General features: G+C 37.5%; 1 protein-coding gene across 1 annotated transcript in view; it reads right to left on the bottom strand.

The window, feature by feature from the left end:
• CFAP44 (cilia and flagella associated protein 44) overlaps positions 1–20,403 on the bottom strand; it is a 126,391-nt gene that overhangs the window by 77,371 nt on the left and 28,617 nt on the right. Inside the window, exons 7-15 of the mRNA XM_068546749.1 lie at positions 18,078–18,294; positions 16,267–16,381; positions 13,174–13,338; positions 11,063–11,218; positions 10,417–10,464; positions 9,724–9,823; positions 8,982–9,076; positions 6,043–6,252; positions 5,305–5,415 (exon numbers count right to left, since the gene is read on the bottom strand). Of these exons, the coding sequence (XP_068402850.1) occupies positions 5,305–5,415; positions 6,043–6,252; positions 8,982–9,076; positions 9,724–9,823; positions 10,417–10,464; positions 11,063–11,218; positions 13,174–13,338; positions 16,267–16,381; positions 18,078–18,294 (1,217 nt within the window). The remainder of the gene's footprint in view (positions 1–5,304; positions 5,416–6,042; positions 6,253–8,981; positions 9,077–9,723; positions 9,824–10,416; positions 10,465–11,062; positions 11,219–13,173; positions 13,339–16,266; positions 16,382–18,077; positions 18,295–20,403) is intronic.

Raw genomic sequence — 20,403 nt, 5'->3', positions numbered from 1 at the left:
AAGCCTATAGCTTTATAAGGTACACATAAAGATACATATAAAGAAGAATAATAAAATATAAATATCCATTTCATGAAATTAGAAAACAAGAAAATAAACCTTAAGACAGTAAATGTAGGACTGTAATAAAAGAATACAACTTAATAAAATAAAAAACAAAATAAAATCAATAAAGTGAAAAGTTCCTTGAAAACACTAATTGACAAACCTCTAGGAAGATTAAGCAAGAGGAAGGGAAAAAAATGACCAGTATAAAAAAATGAAAAGGAAACATCATTACAGATCCTGTGACATTAAGAATATCATGAAAATTACAGACAAAAAATTTGAAAATTCAAAGGAAATAAACAAGTTCCCTGGGGGGAAAAATGTACTTACCAAAATTAAATCAAGAAGAACACATCTGATTGGAACCACAAGAGACCCTGAATAGCCAAAGCAATCTTGAGAAAGAAGTCAAAGCTGGAGACATCACACTACCTGATTTCAAACTATACTGCAAAGCTATAGTAATCAAAACAATATGGTATTGGCATAAAAACAGTCATAGAGATCAATGGAACAGAACAGAGAACCCAAAAATAAATCCACGATGACAAAGGAGCCAAGACTACACAAGGGGGTTAAGACAGTCTCTTCAATAAATGGTGCTGGGAAAACTGGACAGCCACAGGCAAAAGGATGAAACTGGACTACTATCTTACACCATGCACAAAAATTAACTCAAAACGAATTAAAGACTTGAATGTAAGACCTGAAACCATGAAACTCCTTGCAGAAAACATAGGCGGTAAGTTCCTTGACCTTGTCATTGGTCTTTGTGATGAGTTTTTGGATCTGATACCAAAAGCAAAGGCAACAAAAGCAAAAACAAACAAGTGAGACTACATCAAACTAAAAAAGCTTTTGCACAGCAAAGAACTCAACAAAATGAAAGGCAACCTTATGAATAAGCAAAAATATTTGCAAATAATCTACCTGCAAAGGGATTAATATCCAAAATACATAAAGAACTCGTACAACTCATTAGCAAAAAAAAAAAAAAAAAAAGCACAAACAATCCAATTAAAAAGGGGGCAGAAGATCTGAACAGACATTTTTCCAAAGAAAACATAGAGACAGACAACAAGTACATGAAGATATGCTCAACATCACTAATCATCAGGGAACTGCAAATCAAAACCACAATGAGATATCACCTCACACCTGTTAGAATAGCTATTATCAAAAAGACAAGAAATGTTGGCTAAGATGTAGAGAAAAGGGAACCCTTGTGCACTGCTGGTGGGAACATACATCAGTACAGCCACTATGGAAAACATTGTGGAGATTCTTCAAAAAATTAAAAATAGAACTACCACATGATCCAGCAATCCTACTTCAGGGTATTTATCTGAGAAAATGAAAACATTAACTCGAAAAGATACATGCACCCTCAAGTTTATCACAGCATTCTTTACAATAGCCAAGATATGGAAACTACATGTTCATTGAAGGATGAATGGATAAAGAAAATATTCCATTGTGATTATATGTACACAATGGAATATTATTCAGCCATAAAAAAGAATGAAATCTTGTCATTTGCAACAATATGGATGGACCTTGAGGACATTATGCTAAGTGAAATAAGTCAAGAAAAGAAAGACAAATATTGCATGATATCAATTGTATGTGGAATCTTTAAAAAAGAAAAAAACATTAGGTACAGAAAACAGACTGGTGGTTGCCAGAGGCAGGGGCTGGTGATGGTAAAATGGAGGGGTTCAAAATGTACAAATTTCCAGTGATAAAATAAGTCATGGGAATGTAATGTACAGCATGATGACTATAGTTAATAATACTGTACTGCATATTTGAATGTTGCTCAGAGTAGATCTCAGAAATTCTCATGTATGGTGACAGATGTTAACTAGACTTATTGTGGTGATCAGTTCACAATGTATACAAGTATCAAATCATGTCATATATCTGAGACTTATGTCAATTATACTTTAAAATTTAAAAAGAAGAACTATAATCATTAAAGGCATTGAATTAATTTTTTTAAAAGCACCTCAAAAAAAAAAACCCAAAACCCCATGCTCTGATGGCTCTACTACCAAGCCTGCCAAAAATTCAAAATTCTAATATATTACAAATTCTTCAAGCGAATAGAGAGAATATTTTACAACTCATCTTAGGAGATTAAAAAAACCTTAATAACAAACTTGATGATGAACTATGAAGACAGAAAATATTATCCAAATCTTTTTTATAAACATAGATGAAAAACACTAATGTTAGCAAACTGAATCCAATGACACATGAAAAGTTTGCTAAATCAGCTAGTTCAAGACAACACAGAGAAACCAGTACAGCCACAGCTCTAAGAGCCAAGATCACAGCAGAAGGGAAGCTAGGTGAGGTGAGCTGGGCATTCTCTGCACCTCTTTGTCCTAAGGGCATTGGTCAACTTACTGCATGGGACCTAGAAGCCAAACAGAATGCAGTGTTCTAGAGCTTTAGGCACTCTCTCAGAGATGAATAGACACAAGCTGAAGTTCAAAGTGACAAGAAAGTTAGGATTTGATGGCACATGATACCAGAGAAAAGGGAAATGCAGAAAAGGGAGCCTGACATTCTGCTGGGCCTTTGCCTTTAAAACATTTGCACAATCCTAAACTGCATGAGAACAGGAGTTGCTCATTTCATCCAAAAAGTCAGATTACTGTTTACTTACTTTCATTTTTGAAAGATACTACCACTGGGTATAAAATTGTGGGTTGGAAGTTATAGAACTATAAACTGCTAAAAGAAGACATCTACTGAAGAAATTCAATCCATTATTTAAAAATTTAAAATCCTCCTACAAACAACAAATCAGGTCCAGAGAATAGAAAAGACCTCTTTTATTAAAAAAAAAAAAAAAAAAAGGTCAGAAATACCTTGATTCCAAAGCTGGCAAGGACATTACAAAAGGGGGAAATTATCACTCTGTTACGAATGTAGATGCAAAAATCCTTAATAAAATATTAGTAAATTGTGTGTGTGTTAAAATATAGTGAGTTGATGTGTGCTAGGATGACAAAAAGGAGGTCATTTTAGGCAGAGAAGATCAAGTTCAAAGCTTAATGCATGAAACAAAGAGCAACAAAGACAACATAGAGGAAGAGACAGATTTAACAGATGTTTAGGGTGCATAACCAATGGGGGGCCTTGGTGAACCACCAAAGCAGGGTGGTTAGAGGTAGGGAAGAGATGGCTCTAAAGATTTTCTGGTTTAGGTAACAGGGAGAATGCTGCTCTCAGAAAAATGCAGGAGAAAAAATACATGTCTTAGAAAAAAATCTAATGAATTTCATTTAGACAAATCAAAATTACCCCCATAAATTCAGAAGATCACCAAGTTCAGTCAATTCTACCTATCTCTTATCCACACAGTCTTTCACACTTTGGTCACATCTTCTCTGGAACACAGCTGTCCAATAGATCTACCTGCCTCTCATTTGGCTCCCTTGTAACTTCTCCACACCGCTGCCTAAGTGATCATGGCAGTGACCATTGCAGATGGAATGGTTCTGTGTGTGATGCACCTTTATTGGAAACCAAAATGAGCAGAAGCTTAATGCATTCAGGAAGGTAGGAGGTCTGACCAGTGAGCTGGTAGGGGCTAACCGCTATTACTATTTGGACAACTGAAGTGTGCAGTATCAGTTACACATGTTAATTTACTTTTTTCCCTCAGCTTCATTGTAATATAACTGACATTGTGTAAGTTTAAGGTGCATAACGTGATGATTTGGTGCATGTATATATTGCAAGATGAGAGTAATTTACATTAGTAATTCCCAAATAATACTAGAAATATAAGTGCTAATTGGCACCACTGCCTGAAATGACTTTTGAATTGTTTTTTTGTTTTGGGGGGGGGCGGGGTGTCTTTTCTGCCTTAATTTTTGTTTTAGTTTCTTATTTTGAAGTAATTATTAATTCATAGGAAGCTGCAAAGATAGTACAAAGAGGTTTATACCTTTTGCCCAGTTTCTCCCATTGGTTACTTCTTCTGCAACAATATCAAAACTAGAAAATCAACATTAATATAGAATGCGTGTATAGTTCTATGTTATTTTATCACATGTGCAGATTCATGTAACCATCCACAATCAAAACATAAACTATCCCACCACTACAAAGCTCTCCCTCAAGCTGCCCCTTTAGAGTCACACCCACCCCCTTCCCACCCATCATTCCCAACCCCTGAAAAATGCTGGGTTTTTTTAAAACTTTGTTATATAGGGAAATGATTGAAGGATGCACAAAATATTATATGTTGTGATACAATAGCTCATGCTTTAACACAGAGCATCCTTTGCAGCTCTCTTTCCCTTCACCTACACAACTTGCACTCTCCTCCTCTCAACTAACTCACATCACGTGTTAACTTCTCCCTTTCTTGATATACATGCTCTATATTCACAGCAAGTATTGTCTATACGACTGATATCACTGATATTTTAGTCACCCATTCCCTTGTGAAATCTTAAATAATTCTATCACAGATCAATGTAACTCTTAAACACATGTATTTTTTTCTCCTTCAGAAGATACTGTTATGTACTGCTTATTGAATCCATCGCCAGGGCCTAGCAAAGATGAAAACAATGAGTATTTGTTAATTTAAAAAATATGTTTTCTAGGTACTACCATATTTTTATAGCCATTTTCTTTAGAAGAGCTTAAAATAGATTACAGATGTTACTGCTCCCCCCACCAAAATCCTGACAGTACTTCTACGCAGTTCATCAGCATTATTAATATGCTGGAACCCTAGTACAGTACCTGGTTTAGACATTCAATCAATATTCAGGTGACTGAATTATCCTATGCTCAAAATTAGGGAAATTAGGGGCATTAAATAAGATTAGTAGTCAATACTGAATCACCAGTTGTTATTAGAAAAGAGGCAATGGAAGATTAGAAGAGAAAATGGAGCTGGAATGGGAGCAGAAGAGAAGTAAAGAGATAAACATGAGGACAAGTACACTCAACACATTCTGACATGTTGTGTTTTGGGCTGAAGTCTCCATTGTTGAAGCAAAGTCTGATATAATAGATTAATTAGATTATGGAAGAGGGAGGAGGTAATGGGAAGGGCTTGAAGCTCCTGAGTAATGCTCCACTAGTAAAGCTGAGCAGCTTCCCTGGCCCTTCACAGCAGGACCCAGGAGTGGAGCTAATAATTCCACCCACTATTCGCTATCTACCTGATCACTTCACTATGCAGTAATTGAGATTTAAACACGAAGACAAATAACTACTTACATGAGAGGCTGTAGACCAGGTTAACTGGCAAACAGGTCCAGGAGTAGTAATATAACCGATTGGCTTATAATCCCTTTCCACTTCAAAGAAGAAGACAGTTTGATCTTTACTCTAAGAAAAAGAGAGATACCCAAATATATATTATTATGAAACATATTGCATACAGTACAAAGAAGCATTTAACAGCTATATTACACCCACTGTATACTTATACCTACAATGATCATATTTCCCCAGGTTATTCTGGGAACATTCTTATTTCAAATATTTGCTTCATTTTCCCCATGAGAACACTTGACAAACCATGTTTTCTTGTACGTGTTTCTGAAAAGATGATCACCGTACCTGTATATAAGATTAATTCACAAAAAATTCCACAATGCATATGCTCACTTATTTATGCATAAAGAATTTACATGTTTATTCTCTTCATTTATGACAAGTCTATATAAGAACATACCTAGATTATAAAATGTTGATGATACACAAAACATGTTGCATGATTCCCAGTTGAAAATTTCTATTCATTTAAAATAAGCATTACAACTCAATTTGTAAGAATATTTGTAAATGTCATGCACAGACTATACTGAAAGAATCTGAACACAAAGAAAACAAAATATGGATATATTCTCAGAAAGGAATATAAGCAAATAAGGCATCATTAAGTAGGAAGACTAATAAGGCAGGGTTAACCATGAAAATTCAATAGGAAACACAAGGAAATCTACTACTTACCCCTGTGGCTAGAACTTCTCCATCACGATCATAAGCTAAAGCAGTGACAGGAGAAGTATGAGGTTTGAAAACCTGTTTCAAACGAATATCTGCATCTGAAACCCTCTTCCGTCCCACAAAAATTGTGAGCCCTTTTGGATCATAAATTTCAAGAATTCGAACAACGCCATCTTCAAATCCTGCAGTAATCTGTGCTCCACCGTAGCTTACCTTGGACAAAAATGAAATGCAGGGTTTCTGAAATTAGTTGGTTAAGAAAGCTGTACTACATAACAGATTTCTGTATTTTATTTAGACTTAAGTTATTTAACTAAATAATTAACTAAAATAAATGCTAATCAATAATTCCTTATACTACTTTCTGGTAACCTCCATCTCTTCTATGACAGTTCCTTATCACTGCTGACCATGAGACAGGTAAACAATGACAATCCAAGCATTCAATGAGCAAAAGTTGGTGGAATGTCTGTCTACTATGTGCCGGGCACCCATCACCAGCAACCCAATTGTGAGCATAAACAGTCTCAACCCCTGTTTTCACAAATTTATGGTCGAGTGGGAGGACAGACATTAATCAACCACACAAAGGAATATGGAATTATGAACTGAAATAAGTAAAAGGAAATAAACATTCTCTGAGAGCACATAGCAAAGAAAGCTGACCTAGTCTGCAGCTTAGAGGAGAAGTCTGGGCCAGAGATATAAATCTAGCAATGTCTTAATGTACTAAATCTGCTATCTCAGAAGGCATTCAGGAGAAGGGCAAGAGCCTTGGTATTCTTTAGAGCAGATTGATCATCCCTGAGGCCAGGCAATTATGAAAATCTTGGGAATAAGAAAACTAGGGCTTCCCTGGTGGCGCAGTGGCTGAGAGTCTGCCTGCCAATGCGGGGGACACGGGTTCGAGCCCTGGTCTGGGAGGATCCCACATGCCGCGGAGCAACCAGGCCCGTGAGCCACAACTACTGAGCCTGCGCGTCTGGAGCCTGTGCTCCACAACAAGAGAGGCCGCGACAGTGAGAGGCCCGCGCACCACGATGAGGAGTGGCCCCCACTCGCCGCAACTAGAGAAAGCCCTCGCACAGAAACGAAGACCCAACACACCCAAAAATAAATAAATTAATAAAGAAAACTATATTCCATTCAATTCCAACTGAATGTTTATGCAAACATTTACTAAGTGTCTAAATGTACCAGTAACTGTAGAGGCACTGGAAGTACAAAGAAGAATAAGATATGGCGTCGCCATGAAGAACAAACAGTCTGGTGGGAAAGACAGTCAATAAAGCAAGTCATCTTAGTACACTGTGATAAGTGCTATAAAAGAGGTATATACACAGTCCTTAAACAAAAACCACAAAGGAAGAAGTACGCAGCTGTACTTGAAGGTGGGGTCATGGAGGGCTATGCAGAGGAGATGATATCTGACCGGAGCTAAATTGTAAACAATGATGTGCGGTTTTCCAGAAAGGCAAGAGGGTATGAAGAAGGGGCAATTCAAGCATAATATCCATATGATCATTACTTGGATATAAGGCTAAAAAAGAAAACATTCTATGGACATTGCCCAAGCATCTGAAAAATGATTCAATTACATAGGCTGTATTTTAAAGAATTTAGGTAAGTGTGTAAATAGATTAGGATAAAGAGTGATCCATGTTTGGTAATCTAAATACTCTGTCATTTCTACTTAATCCAGCCTCATCATTGTTCTGCTTCTATTCCCTGGCCTGAGTTCTCCTTCTGGTCTTGATCCCATCATGAAATTCCCCTCCATTCCAGCCACCTCCACATCTATTTTGGGCCTGGAACATTTTCTCTTTGACTTCAACCCAAAACAATAAGGATAAAATATTCCCCAAACATTCCCATGACGTTTTAAAAACTTGGCTGCAAATTTTTGCCATGCCTCTCATGGAGAGGTGGGGTTTAAGTCCCTCCCTCCTTGAATCTGGGTTGGGGGGGGGGCTTGTGACTGCTTCACCCAACTGCGTATGGTACAAGTGACATTATGTGACTTCCGAGGCCAGGTCATAAAAGGACAGCAGCTTCTGCCTTATTTGTTGGAACACTAGATCTTGGAGCCCTGAGCTGCCATAAACAAGTGTGTGACTGCCCTGAGGCCACCATGCTGTGATAATGACCTCTCCATGTGGCATGGGCTTCAGGTAAGCACTGCTGTTGACATCCCAGCTTAGCCTGACCTTCAACCCAGGTGCCAGACCTGTAACAAAGAAGCCTTCAGATGACTCTAGGCCCCAAACATTCAAATCTCCCCAACTGAGGCCCCAGATACTGTGAAGCAGAGATAATCCATCCTTGTTGTCACCTGTCAGAATTCCCAAACCAGAGACTGTGAGCAAAATAAGATGATTGCCGTTTTATGCCACTACATTTGGGGTAGTTCATTACACAGCAATAGACAACTAGAACAATGATCTCTGATTTTTTCCATAGCTCTTATCATTATCTAACATGTCATATAAATTTACTTATTTTGTTTTTTGTCTGTCTCTGCCTCCTGTCTCCCACTAGAGTGGGAGGTTCATGAAGGCAAATATTTTTGTCTTTTTGTTCATTGCTATATTCCCAGAATCTAGTAAAAGGACTGGCACGTTGCAGACATGCTGGAAATATATAGAATGAATGAATCAGAGTCAGACAGAGGACAGATACACAAAGTTCTGTCAGGTAATTACTTTTTAACATGGAACTATTTCTAAACTTTAGGTGGCATAACAATAGATTTTCATTAAAACAGAACCAAAACCACAATAGCAAAGTCGTGATATGATTTCTATCACGTTCTGAGTGAACTAAAATTTTTGTTCTTCTCTAAAACCCAGAGTCAGAAAATATCTGTGTTTCTAAGAAATAGCACTAATATACCATATTTACAGATAGATTCTAGTAGAAATTCATTATAACAATAAGCTTACCAGTCGTGGTACCCAAGCAAGGGCAGTACCTCCTTGTTTGAATTTCATCTGAACCAAAGGAGTTTTGCTAGCAAAATCATAGAGTCTAACAGAGCCTACAGAAAGACAGTTTTAAAAGAAGCAAGTTATTTATATATATATTTATATATAAATATCTTTAATAACTTTAGTTCACTTCACATTTAAGCAAGAAACATCATAAAAATTAAATCAACGGATAATCTAATGGCCTTTCTTTAGTCAAAAATTTACATGTATACTCTCAATCAGGTAATTTATAAACATGAATAATACTACGCCATTTTATATAAGGGACTTGAGCATCTGTGGATTTTGGTATCAGTGGAGTCCTGGAACAAATCCCCACACAGATACAGAGGGACGACTGTAGTAAAGAAACAACTGATGATTGACTGGTGGATCAATTTCACCTTGCACAGTCCACATAGATTCACTGTAAGTCAAGAAGGAAGAAAGGAGATGGAAAGAAAAGGAAAAGCACGAATGTGGATAACACCAACATGAATGGTATTTTCACGAGTAACTTATTGATGTGTCTTTATTTTAATCTCTCGCAGTAACCATGGTTGCCGTATTTTGGGCCCTTTCCCATCTCCTGAAACTCACCTCACTTGTATCAAGAAGCTTCCCTTTTGGAAAAATTCTCAAATACTTTAATCAAACACATTAAAAAATGAATTGAAAACAAAACACAAAGGTCCAGACATGAGTTCCTACTTACAGTCCAAGCCAGTAGTGGCCATGAGATAAGTTAGAGGAGAGATGGCCAAGGCTTCAATGGCTCCAGAATGGAAGGAGAAGAGGCATTCTGGATCTTGGGTCTGATAACAAAAAAAAAGATCCTATTAGAGCTCAAAGATAGGTTAACACAGAATTAAGGCCAAGTTTAAAGAAATGCAAATAGAACCCTGTATCATGTGTGACTTTATCTGAACAGAAATTAGAAAAGGCATAGTAAGACAGAAAGGGCACTGAAGTTTGGAATTAGGAGAGACAGATGATGTGCTTGATGGCTGTGTGATTTGGCACAAGTCACTTCAAATGCCAGTTTCCATTTCTTCATCAGTAAAATGAGATGATGGCAACTGCCTGCCTACAAAACAGAGTAGTTGTGAGGATTATATGAGATAATATACATTAAAATGCCATATGTTTATGAAAACTGTAAAGCACTGTATAATGTTAGGCATCGTCATTGCCACTTTTCCTGTAAATTCTGTTATGAGATAGATCCTTTTTTATGTAAAATCATAACGAGAGAAAGAGACGGAGACAGTATGAATTCTTTGGATATGTTGAGCAAGTTTTTCATGAGAACACTGATCAAATATGGAAAAAGAGTATCTTTTAAAGAATAACAACAAAGGTTTTTACTATGAGAATTAGAAAAAAATAAGAAAAATAGTCAACTTACAATATTTGAAAAGCTAAGGTCAAGCTTCCATATGGCTCCATTGGAATCCTAAAAAATTAAATACCTAATAATATTTTGTTCATTGTTTTGGACTTTTATCAAATTAAAGGAATTTTCTTTTTATGATTTAGTTAAAGGACAAAACATACCAAAAACTTACATATATTTTAAAGTGTGATTGGAATTAAACAATTGCAACTTCCATGCATCTTAGAACACAACGACACAATAAATGAAGCAATCTCATAAAACTTATAGTCAGTTTAACATAATAAAAATGCTAATTTGTTTTCTGTGTATAAAATACAAGTCAATTAATTATCAAAATTCAGGGAACTCTTCATTGTAGTATCAACAGTAGTCTTAATAGTACAATGGATTTACAGTGACAATAAATTATACTACTATTTTAATTTTATGTCCAAATAACTTCATTTTTTTAAAGTCTTTATTGAATTTGTTACAGTATTGCTTCTGTTTTATGTTTTGGTTTTTTGGCCATGAGGCATGTGGGATCTTAGCTCCCCAATCAGGGGTCAAACCTGCACCCCCTGCATTGGAAGGCGAAGTCTTAACCACTGGACCGCCAGGGAAGTCCCAACGTCCAGATAACTTTAAAGAGCAAAGAGAGAAGAGTGCATCTTACCTGAGACAACCAAAAGTTATTTCCAATTTCATTCATTTTTATCATAGAGAAGAGTCTGACATTCTTGTCTACTTGAAGTTCATTAATGGGCTCTATCTCTAACAATCCAGTCTCGTCTATAGTATCAGCAGTGTCTATTGTCTCAAAATCCCATATCTTAAAAAATAAGAAAATACTTTAATCAATCAGCAGTTTCTGAATGTAAAGTTTCTAAGACAGAAAAGGCCCCATTTTTTTTCAAAAGTCATTTCTTCTTGTTTCAGGAAAATAATGAGTAGGTATAATTAAAACACCAGACAAAATCTAACCCTGGGATTTTGCTCTGAAATGGGAATAATGAATTATTATAATTTCCTTTGTATTTAGAGATTAGTGAGAAAATACAGACCTGAATAAGAATTCTAATTTGCCCAAAGTAAACTCTATTTCAAGGTTTCTGTCAGGCCTTTCTGCATATATAGCGGCCGCAAGGAATAAACGGTTCAGTCATACACTGAGACATCATGACGAGCCTCATTTTACATTAGATCCGTGGGCTCCTGGAAAGGGGACACAGACCTTCTTGCTTAATGATTCAAGCACTATCTTCATTATAAGCAGAGAAAAACTGATGTAGGTAATATCTTCATGAGATAATGTTTCTCTTCCTTATCATAGATTTAGACTGTACTATTCAGATAAGGATGGTTGTTTTTGGGATAGGAGACCAGAATAGTACTAGGGAAGGATGAGGCAGCACAGTTTCACTTCATGTGGTGAAGAGACTAGGAAGGACTTCCTCTGTGAAGTGCCAAAGCCAAGCCTGGATGGTTCTGTAGCCACATCCTGCTACGTCACCCTAGACTCAACAACTCAGCCTTTGGGAGGATTGGTGTTGTCCCACAGAGTAAGCTTGTGGAGGAGAGTCCCAGATCCTAGGGTCAGACTAACTCCTGGGAGTTGGAGTAGGTTTTTCCTAGAGGGTGAGAGGTAGAGATTTACAACATAGAGGACTGAAGAGATAAGGGCAGACTTTGAAAGGGGAAGCAAATTAGTGACGTCCATGAAGGGATCCTCTGTGAAGTATTTAACTTCTCTTCTCTTGAGGTTTTCCTCCATTTGGTATTTTGATGTATTTGGGGGTGACATATGCCTTGGAAGGATAGTGAATACATTGTATGACATAATAAAGGACAAAAGGTTCTCAGAGCAATGAGTAAAATAGAACAAAATTAAATTTAACATGATTCAAAAAGCCAATGGTAAGAGGACAAACTGTGGAAGACATGTCTCTAATATATTGTTTGAGCCATACGTAAGCTCAGTAAGTATCAGAGTAACCATACTATTAAAAAAAAAAATACAGTCTTACTTCTGATATTACTACTTCCTAAAGAATGTCCCTTTAATGCCCCTTTAATACTCCCTTTTATGAATATTTTCTTATGAAAGGCCCCATTAGAAATACATACTGTGGGGACCACAAGGCAAATCAGAAGACTACAGGTTTGCCAGCAACAGCAGGGTACCTACACATGGCTAGGTGGGAGAAGGGGTGTGACAACAGCCAGAAGACCGGAGATGCAGAAGCAATGTCCCAGCTTAGCCCACACTATGGGCAGGACAGTGTCCACAGGTGAGGACAAGTGAGTTCACTAGTGTACAGAGCACCAGGAAGGGAGCATCCATAGGGAAACCCTATCAGCTCACCTTTGTATTTCTAATTGGTAAACTCAGTAAAAAAATAACTAACAAATGTTTGGCCTCGTTGTCCCTAGGAAATGACCCATTCATACCAGGCATTTTGGAAGGACATCTGAGTCCACTGTTAATATTGTGCTAACATGGATATTCATTTTCCGAAGCTACTACTGATACATCAACAACAGAATCAAAATAACAAAAGGCCCCCTCAGAAAATTTCAGTGCCAAGATGTAAATGAATTTTGACTAGAATTTAAATATTTACCACAAGAGAAGCATTATTTAAAATGAGCTGGCCCTAGGAGTAAATGACCACTGATCTCCTTCATCAAGTGACCGTCGTGAGAAATAAAAATCTGATAAAACCCACAGGGTGATCTGCAAGGTTTTGATGTGGGTGCTACTGTCCAAGTGTAAAGAAAACTTACCCTAACACATCCATCTGACCCGATGGTGATGACTTCACCCTCGTCCAGCATTATCTGGTTAATGGGACCCTGGTGACAAGGCTTGCCTGCAGCTCGACTCAGCTCGACTTTGATGTGGCCACCTTCCCAAAGCAGCATGTTGCCCCATTCTGACCCTGAGAGCACCTGGCAGGTGTGTGGAAAGGAAGGAACGTGTATTAAGACAGACAAACGTGTATATATACTTCAAAGAGCTGGTGAGGCTTGTTTCTAAAGATTTTTCTTGGTTATGAAAGTAAAAATTTTTTTTAATTTTTAAAATAAGAAAATACAGCAATGAAAATTCACTACCCCAGAAACAACCACTTGTCACATTTTGACATATTTGCTCCTAGCGTTATACATAGTTATACTTCATTGTGATCAGACTGTATGCTGGTTAATTTTTCAAACATATCTGCAGTAGATTTCTTTGTACCTCTCTTAAGGACACAACCCAGGAGTGGAATTACCGGGTCAAAATTTAGAGACATGTTTAAAGTTCTTGATAGATGAAATTCTACTTTTTAAGAGTGATAATATCAAATGTTATAAGATGTTTGATAATTGTGAGGCCAGTACTGAACTCAGCAAATTATAGCAGAATATAATTCAATTTCAAATAAGGATGATCATCTAGAACCACTTCACATTAATGCACTTAATCCCGCACTTCCCAAAGTATGTACCACCAAACACTAGTTCTTAAGATGTTTAACTAGTATAACATAATAAGTAATACTAATTGAGTATTGACTCCAACCCAAGCAGTGCTTGAGCACTTAACATATATTGTTGTTTAATCCTAAAAACCATATGAACTAGGTACATTTACCAAGGATACCATGTGCTGTTGTACAGATTGGGTACTTTATTTTCCCAGAAGAGACAGTTTTTCCCATTTGCACAAAGGAACCATCTGGGCCAATTGAAGTCCTGACTATTACTATCCCCATTTTATAAAGTAAAAAAACTGAAGCACAGAACAGTTAAGTACGTTGCCCAAAATTACTCAGAGGAGTCAGGGTTCTAAACCACGCACTGTGGCTCAAAACCTCCCATTCCAACTAACGCTGCCTCAGAAGACATATGCTAGGACAAACAAAGTCAAACAAGTTTCTTTTCTCTAGGACCCCTTGGAAGCTTTAATACAGAAGTGTTCACTGGGAATCACTGTGAGAAATTTCTAGCTGCAAAGGAATTTGACCAGGAAAGTCTTTTCATAGAGTTTCTGTGCAAAAGAATGTTGCATGCAATGCCCTTTGGGGAACTCTGATCTAATTCTTGCCTGCCTGCTCGAGGACTCTGCAGCCCCATTTTCCTCTCACCTTGAGGAACTTATGACCTTACTGTCTTTTCTACTTCTCCAGTCTACCTATGCTTATCTATTCTATCTATTTAGCCTCAGCCCACTTGTCTTTAGACTTTTTTTTTCTGTCTAGTAACTAAAGCCACCAAAAGTCACCAAAATTCACCAAAGCCTATAAGGCATTCCTTTCTGAAATGTCACTCATGTCTAGCTTCCGTTTTCCATTTGTCCTGAGAAGAGTCCAGACTCTCATCATCTCTTCTTACATAAAAGCAGTATCTTCCTTCTGAGCTCATCTCCTTGACTCCACATTTCCCTTCTAATATGCTTGGCATTTGTGGCCAAGTTTATATATAACTTCTTTCATTTGCAACTCTACTCTTCCAGAACCTAACAGTTCTGCCTGGCTGGTCAAGTCCTCGTACACTAGGGCACCACCATACTTCTCAATCTCCTTTCCCACTCCTTCCCAACATGAGTACTCCAGTTAATCCTATACATATATAATATTTACTCCCAACTCTAAATATTTCCTTTTGGGGCTCTTTCATTGAAAATGGGTTCTTGGGCTTCCCTGGTGGCGCAGTGGTTGAGAATCTGCCTGCCAATGCAGGGGACACAGGTTCGAGCCCTGGTCTGGGAAGATCCCACATGCCGCAGAGCAACTAGGCCCATGAGCCACAACTACTGAGCCTGCGCGACTGGCGCTTGTGCTCCGCAGCAAGAGAGGCCGCGACAGTGAGAGGCCCGTGCACCGCGATGAAGAGTGGCCCCCGCTCGCCGCAACTAGAGACAGCCCTCGCACAGAAACGAAGACCCAACACAGCCAAAAATAAATAAATAAATTTTTAAAAATAAATAAATAAATAAAATGGGTTCTTTTCTCCCCTACATCTACACAAACTCTACTGAACCTTTTTCAGATATACCTCATACCATGTTTTTAGTGATCTTTATCTTAGCTTAATTCTTACAGAATTTGAAGCTGGAATGATTTATTATCATCTTATAGGTTTGGATATATAATTTATAACTTAGCCAGCATCCAAGACTTTTTATTTCCTCCCATACACCATGATTTCAAATTAAGAATATTCCACTAGGCAATGACTAGACCATTTGGTTCCTCAGAGTAATATTTGTATGTTGGCATTTACTTATAACTGAGATGACCACAAATAATACTATATAACTCATCCTAATAGGAAGCCTTATACAATATTAATGAAGAACTGATCCTATAGGCAATATGTCTATAAATTTCATAAGGAAAGAAGAAGAAACTAACAGATTAAAATTGCAGTGTTGTAGATGTCACTATACAGTGGCTCAATCTTCCTGAATAATAATTTGGTAATAAAAGCAAAAGCCACAAGACTGTATATAACCTTTGACCCAGTAAGTCCTCTTGGAGGATCATGGCAAAGAAGAGAGAAGGGAAAGATAAACACTATAAACATTGCAACTCCATGACATAGTTAAAAGTGACAAGTAAGTCACTATGTTAATATATGAAAATGCTCGCATACTTTACATGTGTATATAATATTTAGTAAAGACAAAATGATATGTACATGTGGATTATGACAACTTCACAGAATTAAAATTGATAATCTGAAAAGGCAAAATTAAATGCTCATTATATTTACAATTATAGTATCTGTTATTGCCAATATTGGCAGTGCTTTTTAGACTGCTTTCATATATGTATATCACTTCATTTCATTTCAATAATTTCATTATTGTAGAATAGTAGCTGTACTCACCTTCCCATCTGGGAGCTCCATGTAACCTTCTATATCATTAGTGGCTGTTTTGCCAAATCGACCCAATGAACCCTGAAGCTTGAGGCCAGTGAATGTTAGAGCCATTTCCCAGAACCTGCCAACAAATAAGAGCCTGAATGTACCTCAAAGAAATTTCATTTGTTTTAATTTTAATATCACCCAAACATTTACATATTTCATAGCCACATATTATTTCATTTATCCATTCATTCAATTAAAATGTATTAAGTATCAACTACCTGTCAGGCAAACTTCTAGGCAATATGAATTCGGCATCGAGCAAAATAATCCAAAAAGAAAAAATTCCCTGCCTTTGTAGATCTTACATTTTAGAGTTGTGTTGTCCTATGCAACTGCCACACGTTTGACTATTTTAATTTAGACTTAAAGTAATTAACATTAAATAAAATTTAAACATCAGTGTTTCATTCAGACCGACCAGTTTCAAGTATTCAATAGCTACATGTGGCTACTGTCTACTAGATTGGCCAGCACAGACCACTCCCACCCTAGCAGAAAGTTCTACTGCATAGTACCACTTTAGAGGATATAAAAGTTTTCCAAAAGTTCTAATTAACTTGTTGTGTAACTTTGAGTGATCTTCTTGATCACATTGTGCTTTCATTCACTCATGTGTAAAATGAGAATATTATTTGCACCAACCTCATGAAATTGTTGGAAAACTCTTTTAGAAGAGTGCCTGGTACATAAAGTCAATAAATGTTAAGTTACTAATATTTTCTTATTCGTAATCTAAACCAGTGAATAGCCAGAATGATGAAAACCATGCAGAAAAAAGAAAGAATCTGGCCTACCACCTGGATGTAGAATAGTTAATGGACAGTATCAACAAGCCAATAATATGAAGCCAAGAGCCTAAATGACCAACACCCTTCTCCAAGGCTGTTGTAGGTCCCCTGATCATATGTTTCCATTGCCTCCGTTTCTTTTATAGCACACCACACATGAAATTGTTCAAGGTCTATCTTTCCCTAAAGACATAGTACATAGAAAATATGCACTCTAGTAAGCAATGGAAAAATTAGAATTTTTTAACCTATAGCCAGCAGAGTTAGTTGACAATTCCCCCAAGATTTAAAAATCTGTTCAATTATTCTATATTTCAAAAGGACCAGATTTAAATTGGAATGAAAAGAATTTAAGATAGATTTAAAAACGTCTTTCTCATAAAGAGACACTGGGAATCAAGTTAAGGGCAGCTCGAGAGTAGTGCTAGAAGGTTGTTAAATAAAGGACAAAATCAATTCCATCCTGAACAAAGAACAAAGGGTATAATATAGTGGAAAACACCCAGAGACCTGAGATCAAGAGTAGGCTCTGTTACCATTTAGTATTGATGGTCCTGCATCAGGAATGGTTCTGTTATAATTCTTATTTTACAAGTGAAGACTGAGTTCAGAGACATCAAGATGACTTATCCATCACACAGTATTGCTACAACACATTGAACAGTGGATATGAAAGCTCAGTATGAACTTGGACACAGCACGCCAATGTTAGCAAGACATTTTACAAACTCTCTTAGGAAGTGAAGCCTACAAGAAGGCAGCAAGCAAAATTCAAAAGCCCTTCTTTTATCTATGCTGTTTTCAGTAATAAAATCTCCATACCCAACTAGAAAAGCTGCACTACAGTTAGCTTTTAAAATAACACATTTAAAAATTATCCTAATGTTAACAACATCAGCAAAAATGTCTCCAGCTGGTCAATTCTCTTAGAAAAGAGCCTAACAATAAACGACTAACACCTGTATCAGTCACGCAACCTACTTGATGTGGCCGGATCCTGATGTAGTAAGCTGCTCATCATCTTCAGGATTGAAAGTAACCTTGAAAACTTCCTGGGAAAAAGCTTTTGTCCTCAGTAGGGGCTGCTCTTCTTTCCAATTCCAGATTGTCAGTGTGTGGTCAGGGCTGCCACCAACAGAGGCCAGCAAGGTACCATCGCAGTTAAAGTTCACATATGCATAAGCCAGATCAGTCCCATCTGAAAGGATGAAAAGATGAGTGCAAGTCTAATGAACACGGACAGCACTTACTTTTCAAAAGTGTATTATTTAAATTAAAAAAAGGAGAGAGCGAGCACCCTTAGTGATGTGCATTGGTGGAAGAATGCCAAGACTCCCCTAAAGAAACAATTCCAAAATCACTCATCACCCTTGGCTGTAGAACGAACTACATGATACGGGGTTGGGGGGGGGGGTAGGTGAAGAAATCTTAATCACACTTTGCATGAGAAAAACACTTTGAGAACATATTCTATTTTATGAAGCGGGGAAGGGTGACACAAAAGCATGTTAGACAGCAGAGAGAAATCAATTTAAAATCTGTCACTGAAAATTTCACGAAACAAACATTGATGACTTCAGGTTTCTGGTTATGCATGTGAGGAGCTAAGAAATCACCATTCCATCCTAACAACAAGTAAAAAGCTGAACAGACTGAAAAATCAACAGCTCTCCTTGGATCTATACGAGAAGAAAGGAACCAGGGCAAACCCCTGCCCCCAAGAATGGAGAGACCACCAGGTAAATACAGGGATTTGCAACTCACCAGAGCAGAGGCTTCCAAGCAGAAACAGCCAGAACAGTTCAAGGAACCACTGCCGGGGGAGTAAAACATGAACTCTTAACTGACGAATTGCTGGAGGCTCAGTGTGGACAAGCCTGAGAATTAAAAACTCCAGGGGGACCCAGTCATAAGGTGGCCCCAAGGATATGGTGAGATTTACCTCCGGGAGTTGACCAGATTCCTAAAGTAAAAATATCTAGAAAAATCCCCCCAGGCTTCCAACAGAAGGAGGGGAAAAGGAACCATGTTGCAATACCCAAGAGCCCTCTGTTCTTTTTAATAAGGTCTGCCCTCAGGGGAAACTGATTAACCAGAGCCTGACAGCTGGAGTGTTATCAGAGCTTAACTGACCTGGAGAAGGAAATATGCAACCCAGCCCACTCTAGCCATCCTGTCTTACCTAAGGGGGGAGAAAAATGCTGAGAAACATTTGAGAAGTTCCCAGTCCAGAGGCATAGGCTCACCAAAACACTGAGACCTAATCCCAGGACTAGAGAATGCTTCCCCTGCCCCACACCTTACCACCAGGTGACTAAAGTCCTATTTAAGGCAGTTCTTTTTACTCAGTACATCATGTCTGGCTACCCAGAAAAAATTACAAGGCATACCAAAAAGCAAAAAAAGACAGTTTGAAGAGACAAAGCATGCAGCACAACCAGACATGGCATAGATGTTGGAATTGTCATATTGGGAATTTAAAACAACTATAATTAATATGCTAAGGGCTCTAACAGATAAAGTAGACAACATACAAGAGCAGATAGGCAATGTCAGCAGAGAAATGGAAATCCTAAGAAAGAACCAAAAAGAAATGCTAGAGATAAAAAAAAAAAAAACCACTGTAACAGAAATGAAGAATGCTTTTGATGGGCTCATTACTCGATTGGACACAGCTGAGGAAAGACTCTCAGCTACAGGATGTCTCAATAGAATCTTCAAAAACCAAAAAGCGAAGAGAACAAAGACTGATAAAAACAGAACAGAATATCCAAGGGCTGTGGGACAAATACAAAAGGTGTAACGTATGTGTGGTGGGAATACCAGAAGGAGAAGAAAGAGGAACATAAGAAATATTTAAACCAATAGTGACTGAGAAATTTCCCAAATTAATGTCAGACACCAAACCAGGATCCGGGAAGCTCAGAGATCACCAACCAGGATAAATGCCCAGAAACACTACAGAAAATGAAAGATAAAGAAAAAAAATACTGGGAAAAAAAAAAAAAAAAAAACGGGGGGGGGGGACAAAATCTTACCTAAAAAACACCAACCTAGAATTCTGCACCCTGCAAAATTATCCTTCAAAGGTGACAGATAAAGACTTTCTCAGACCAACTAACACTGAGGGAATTTGTTGCCAGGAGACCTGCCTTGCAAGAAATGTTAAAAGAAGTTCTTTAGAAAGAAGGAAAATAATATAGGTCAGAAACTTGGATCTACATAAAGGAAGAGAATCAAAGGAGTAAATGAAAGTAAAATAAAACTTTTATTTTTCTTATTCCTGATGTAACAGATAACTGCTCAA

Source organism: Eschrichtius robustus, chromosome 6 (assembly GCF_028021215.1).
Source record: "Eschrichtius robustus isolate mEscRob2 chromosome 6, mEscRob2.pri, whole genome shotgun sequence".
Classification (NCBI taxonomy): Eukaryota; Metazoa; Chordata; class Mammalia; order Artiodactyla; family Eschrichtiidae; genus Eschrichtius; species Eschrichtius robustus.
This window is presented reverse-complemented; position numbering and strand designations above follow the sequence as displayed.